Genomic DNA, 6,742 nt, shown 5'->3' on the forward strand with positions numbered 1-6,742 from the left:
CAGGTCTCTGTCCTGGCCTCACTGCCTTATCCTATTCCTCCCCCTTGCCCTGTGTCTTGTCTCAGGAGCCCCCTCGGGGTGGGAGCAGGTTGTGGAGCAGCACAGCTGGGCTCACCCCACAGCAGAACTTCTCTATCCATGAGGACACTGGGGAGGCCTTTAGGCCAGCCCACATGTGACCATCGAGGGCTGCGGCTTGCTTGCGGAGAGCACAAGTGAGCTCACTGCCCTGGACTCCAGGGAATCAGAGTTCTGGCCGCGGGGTGACCCAGCTCCTCTGCTACCATGAATAGGGCCCCTCTGAAGCGATCCAGGATCCTGCACATGGCGCTGACCGGGGCCTCAGACCCCTCTGCAGAGGCAGAGGCCAATGGGGAGAAGCCCTTTCTGCTGCGGGCATTGCAGATCGCGCTGGTGGTCTCCCTCTACTGGGTCACCTCCATCTCCATGGTGTTCCTTAATAAGTACCTGCTGGACAGCCCCTCCCTGCGGCTGGACACCCCCATCTTCGTCACCTTCTACCAGTGCCTGGTGACCACGCTGCTGTGCAAAGGCCTCAGCGCTCTGGCCGCCTGCTGCCCTGGTGCTGTGGACTTCCCCAGCTTGCGCCTGGACCTCAGGGTGGCCCGCAGCGTCCTGCCCCTGTCGGTGGTCTTCATCGGCATGATCACCTTCAATAACCTCTGCCTCAAGTACGTCGGTGTGGCCTTCTACAACGTGGGCCGCTCGCTCACCACCGTCTTCAACGTGCTGCTGTCCTACCTGCTGCTCAAGCAGACCACCTCCTTCTATGCCCTGCTCACCTGCGTCATCATCATCGGTGAGTGGCAGCTGGGGCCACGGGGGATAGAGTGGTCATGGGGACTGAAACCATGAAGAACAACCCTTCTAGGCATCCTAGGACTTCATCTGCCTCAGCTCCTTTGGTGCAGCAGTCATAGGAGAAAGAGTCTGGGGGCACAGAGAGAGCAAGTAACTTACTAAAGGTCACTCAGCAAGTTAGGAGCCCAGCCAGGGCAAGAACAATAGTAATAATAATAGTAACAACAGCAGCAAAAGCAATTGACGTTTGTTGAGTGATTAAAATGTGCCAGGCACATAGATCTTAAGCCATATTAACTCAGCTAATCTTCATAACAAGATGGGATTATAATCCACATTTTACAGAGGGAAAAACCAAGGCACAGAGAAGTTAAGTAACTTGTCCAAGATCACTCAGCTAATAAGTGGCATAGCTGGAATCTGAACTCAAGCAATCTGGCTTCCCAGTTCACATGCCCAACCACTGAGCCCAAGAGCTCAGGTGTCCTGATTTCCCATCCAGTGCTCTTAGTAGGACAATACATCTTTTAATAAATATACCATCACTCTGCCAGCCCAGGATAGCGCCTGAGACAGTAGCAAGCAATATGCTTTGAGAGGCCGCAGCTGTCTTCCTGGACTTGACCCTCAGAAAATAATAATTATTGATAGGGAAATTATGCTAATTATTTCACATATAGTTTCTCCTTTGTTCTCCCAGAGATCCCCTGGGTTGTGGCATCACTACCAGCGGTCATCTCTATACAAACAAGGAAACTGAGGCTCAGAGATGTTACGTTACTTGCCTACGGCCACACAGCTAGCAAGCAGCCAGGCTGGGATGCAAACCCAGATTGGCCGGACTCCCAGGCCTGTGCTTCTATCCCCTCTGCTCATCTTGGAGGTTAGAACTGCAGTATTCAATACAGTAGCCACTGGCCACTTATTTAAATTAGTTAAAATTAAGCAAAATGTTAAACATTCACTTCCTCATTTGCAGACGTTAACCTGATTTTCTAGCCATGTTTCAAGGGCTCAATAGCCATATGTGGCTGAGGGCTATGGTATGGGACAGCACAGGTTAGATGGGCCCATATTTTACTGGGCCCCATGCTGTGTTAGAGGGTCTCCAGCATCCCGTTCCCTCCGAGCCTTCCCAGGGCTGTGTCATCTAGGAGTGAGATCTTCATTTGAACCTATGCAGGTTTTTCCTGGTGCTATAAAGTTTATCTTATTTGGCCTACATATCATATTCTTTGCTGATGGCTCAGAGTCCCAGGCTAGATGCACCGGTTGGTGGGGGAAGGGACCCATCCCATGCCACCTGTCCTAGAAAATGTTTCCCCTTGTTGAGCGAGTGCTGGATCTAGGGCCGCTGGGTCTAAGTCCAAGAGGGGAGAGGGGAGAAGGTCATGGTTAGAGTAGGAGAAGCTGCAAGACCCCCCTGCCAGAACTCTCCCAGCCTGCTTCCATTTCCCTCTCAGGGGAACAGGTGTACCTCCCCTCCTCCCTGTCCTCCTCAGATGCCCCAGGGCTCTCTACTTCATTCCTGCTGACCCTGCCGGGAATGGCCTCAGGTGTAGAGGCACCTAGTTGGAGAATTTGCTTGCAGGAAGGTGAAGACACTAGGGTAACTGGGCCCAAATCCCAAAGGTAATCCAAGTAACCAATGGTGAGGTTCTGAGAATGGTGCATTCACCAGCCTGCCTGACTGGGCCAGGGGCCAGGGAGTTGGGCGCTCTCTGCTGGCCCAGGACCTGGCCCCCTTTCTGCAGTGTTTCCTCTTTCTTCCTCCTTGTGGGGGAAGACGAGTCTCAGGCAACTATTCTAGGCCTCCCCTCCTAGCCCCCCATGTCACACAGTACCTTTCAAAGCTCCTTCTGGGCCAGGCACAGTGGCTCATGCCTGTAATCTCAGCACTTTGGGAGGCTGAGGCAGGTGGATCACCTAAGATCAAGAGTTCGAGACCAGCCTGGCCAACATGGTGAAACCCTGTCTCTACCAAAAATACAAAAACTCAGCTGGGCGTGGTGGCATGTGCCTGTAATCCCAGCTACTGGGGAAGCTGAGGCAGGATAATTGCTTGAACCCGGGAGGCAGAAGTTGCATTGAGCCAAGATCGCACCACTGCATTCCAGCCTGGGCAACAGAGCAAGACACAGTCTCAAAAAAAAAAAAAAAAAAAAAAAATATTCCTTCTGGGCAAGAGTCACTCTAGAACACTGATGTTGCAGTTGCTTCTGGACTCAGAAGGTAACCACCGGCAGGGCTGGGGGTGCTCTAGCCAAGCAGGTGAGTGGGTGGTGTAGCCCCCTCTGCCCCCCTCATCCTGCCCCCAGCAGGTCTGTGGGTACCCCTTGTGCAAAGGTTCTGTCAAGAAAGAGGAGGGTCGGGCTCTGTGGTTGGGCTGGGCATGGTGGCTCATGCCTGTAATCCCAGCACTTGGGGAGGCCGAGGCGGGCGGATCACCTGAGGTCAGGAGTTCGAGACCAGCCTGGCCAACATGGTGAAGCCCCCTCTCTACTAAAAATACAAAAATTAGCCAGGCATGGTGGCGCGTCCCTGTAATCCCAGCTACTCAAGAGGCTGAGGCACGAGAATCGCTTGAACCCAGGAGGTGGAGGTTGCAGTGAGCCAAGATCGCACCACTGTACTCCAGCCAGGGTGACACAGCGAGACTCTGTCTCAAAAAACAAAGAGAAAAAGAGAAGAGTGCTATGTGTTGAGTGCCTGTGACGTAGGAGGTATCCTGTCTCCTTTAATACTCACAACCACCTCCATAACAACTTTCATTCATTCATTCCACAACTAGTAATTGGTGGCTAAACACATGCCAAGCACCATGCCAGGCTTTGGGGATACAAGTTTGGAAAAGGTAACCTCAGCCCCTACACTCCTGGAGGGCATGGTGGTGACAGTTATGCTAGCATAGTAAGGGCTGTGATGGGGCATGCATAAAAGGGGCTGTGGGAGCTCTGGGCAAGGGAGGGGACCCGCGGACAGGGCAGTCTAAGCAGGCCTTCTGGGGGAAGTTTAGAAACTGGGTTTAGAGGAAGAAGTAGGGACAGAACATTCTAGACAGAAGGAAGAGCACGTGCACTTCTTCATGGCTGGGCCACAGCGAGACTCACCAGACACGAGGCTGCCCAGTCAGGCCGACTCCATGTGGTGCAGGTCCTAAGAGCTGTGGTGAGTGAGTGGAATTTCTCCTGAAGGCGGCAGAGAGCCACAGAGAGGCTTCACACCAGGGCACAGCCTGGACTGATCTGGAGTTCAGGTTGATCATTCCGGTTGCAAGGTGGAGAGCAGATTGGCTGGAGTGGAGGACAGAGAGGTGACCCAGAGAGCTCAGAGTGGTTAAGTAACTTCTCCCAGGCCACTCAGCTTCTAAATTGCAGAGCCTGATTGGAGGCTAAATCCCTCTGACCCCAAAGCTTTCCCCACTGCCCCGTGTTGCCGGATGCTGTGGCAGGAAGTATACCGTGCCTTGTTCAGCCCCTGCCTTCTGGGAGCATGGGATCTGGCTAAAAAGACCAGACTGTCACCTGGGCAGGGGCCCAGCAGCCCAGAGCAGGCAAGGGGCTTTGAAGGAGAGCGAGGCAGTAAGAGTCCAGGTCGTGGGGCTGTCAGGAAAGGATTCCCCAGGAGAAGCCAACTTGGACCTTGACAGATGAGTAGAATCCCCCAGAAAGGAGAGGGTGTTTCTGGCACAGGACATGAACAAGGACACTGAGGCCCAGGGTGAGGAGCAGGGAGGCTGGGGCGACCATAGGACAGAGGAAGGGCTGGCAAGGGTGCAGGCACCCCCGCCTGCCACGCCAAGGAGTATAGTCCTGATGGCAGAAGTGGGGAGCCATGGAAGCTCTTTGAGCAGGAGGTGACACAAGATGAGAGTCTCAGAGTCACTGCCCCAAATGACACAAGAGATTCTAACTTAACGCGCCCCATGATGACATCATGAGCTCCCATTCCATTGCAAGAAGCAGCCAAGGCTTAGACACTGGGAGTCATTTACTCAGGGTCACCTTAAATCACATTAACCACTAAGTGGCACTCATTCTTCAGAACTCAGTTCAAATATTATTTTCAGATGCCCCAGGCCAGCACAGTCGCCCACTTACAGGCTCTCACAGCACCTTGTACTACTTTATGGACCTCATTACAATTCTTACAATTGTAATTAAAGAAGTAACTGGGAAGATTTGTTTTATTGTCTTTCTCCTCTGCTAGCAGATAAGCTGCCGGAGGAAGTGTTCTTGCCCTGGGCCGCTCCCGTAGGTCGTGTAGAGTGCTTTGCCTGCAGTGGAGACTCTGGCTGTGCTTATTGGAGGGAGGCCTGGGGAGGAATGGGGAGGGCCGCAATACTCAGTCTGTGAAATTTGGTGTCTGATCCTCTGTCCTTCTTCCTCCTCGTCCTCATCCCTCTTCCCTGCCCTTCCCCCACTCCTCCTCTCCCCACTGCAGGGGGCTTCTGGCTTGGTGTGGACCAGGAGGGGGCAGAAGGCACCCTGTCGTGGCTGGGCACTGTCTTCGGCGTGCTGGCCAGCCTCTGTGTCTCGCTCAACGCCATCTACACCAAGAAGGTGCTCCCGGCGGTGGACGGCAGCATCTGGCGCCTGACCTTCTACAACAACGTTAATGCCTGCGTCCTCTTCCTGCCCCTGCTCCTGCTACTCGGGGAGCTGCAGGCCCTGCATGACTTTGCCCAGCTGGGCAGTGCCCACTTCTGGGGGATGATGACGCTGGGCGGCCTGTTTGGCTTCGCCATCGGCTACGTGACAGGACTGCAGATCAAGTTCACCAGTCCCCTGACCCACAATGTGTCGGGCACAGCCAAGGCCTGTGCCCAGACAGTGCTGGCCGTGCTCTACTACGAGGAGACCAAGAGCTTCCTCTGGTGGACGAGCAACATGATGGTGCTGGGCGGCTCCTCCGCCTACACCTGGGTCAGGGGCTGGGAGATGAAGAAGACTCAGGAGGAGCCCAGCCCCAAAGAGGGCGAGAAGAGCACCATGGGGGTGTGAGCGCCACAGGCACCCTGGATGGCCCGGCCCCGGAGCCCGTACGCAGGCGGGGCCAGCACAGCAGTGAAGGCGGTCTCCCGGACCCCAGAAGGGTGCTGTGGTGTGGACTGGGTGCTACTTACAGACCCAATCAGAATACGGTGGTTAACAAGGAACCAGTGTTTACAAGTAATATCAGAAAGTTGCCAAACCCGTCTCTATCCTCTCGTATTTCTGAGTTTTTGTCCTACCCGAGGGAGCACCGTAGTGAGAGTTGAACCCCTTCCTTCTGCCTCCAGGGCCTGTCTGCCTCCACATCACTGAGGACAGGGACAGGCAACAACCTCGAAGGGACAGCAATGGCAAAGCCACGAAGGCTTCACTGTACTCAGGGGAGATGGCCCTACCACAGCCACCTGGAGAGGGTTGGGAAACCTTCCGTCTGCAGTGGGCAGGCAGCCTCACCCTGGCCCACAGACCAGCCTTCCTTTGGAGGAAAGTGTGGGCTGGACTGAGGGAGGAAATGAGCGAGTTCCCTCTGATACCAGCAGATCCCGAGGGGCTGCTGGGCAGTGGCCTGGGAATGGGGTGATTGTGAGAAAGTGCCCACCATCTACACCCTGTATGTCCAGCTTTCGAACACGAGGGAACCATGCTTCTCTTAGAAGTTAAGCAGGGTCATTAACATCCTCCCCCAGTCCCCAACACCACATTGTCCTGCGTGGCTCCTCTGGCCCCGAGTGGCACCTGTCCCTCTGGTCTCCCAGCACCTGACCCAGGTAACAGCCTTCTGAAAGCAGAGCCAGGGAGCTGCTTCTCTTTTCTCCCAGTTCTACCTCCCCAAAAGCCTTCCTCCCCAGGTGGGGCTGATGGAGCAAGGGTCTAGACAAAGAGCCTTCCACCCCAGCTGTGTCTGGCGCCCCTAGATCTGTGCAAAG

The 6,742-nt window shown here is 54.7% G+C and overlaps 1 protein-coding gene across 1 annotated transcript; it reads left to right on the plus strand.

Annotated features, from left to right (window-relative positions):
• Positions 1 to 23: 23 nt before the first annotated feature.
• On the plus strand, positions 24 to 6,015 carry SLC35C1 (solute carrier family 35 member C1). Its single transcript, XM_032166168.2, has 2 exons — positions 24 to 820; positions 5,266 to 6,015. The coding sequence occupies exons 1-2, from the start codon at positions 286 to 288 to the stop codon at positions 5,823 to 5,825; spliced, it is 1,095 nt and encodes a 364-aa protein (XP_032022059.1). The 5' UTR covers positions 24 to 285; the 3' UTR covers positions 5,826 to 6,015.
• Positions 6,016 to 6,742: the final 727 nt, after the last annotated feature.

Source organism: Hylobates moloch, unplaced genomic scaffold (genome assembly GCF_009828535.3).
Source record: "Hylobates moloch isolate HMO894 unplaced genomic scaffold, HMol_V3 SCAFFOLD_11, whole genome shotgun sequence".
In the NCBI taxonomy this organism is placed as follows: Eukaryota; Metazoa; Chordata; class Mammalia; order Primates; family Hylobatidae; genus Hylobates; species Hylobates moloch.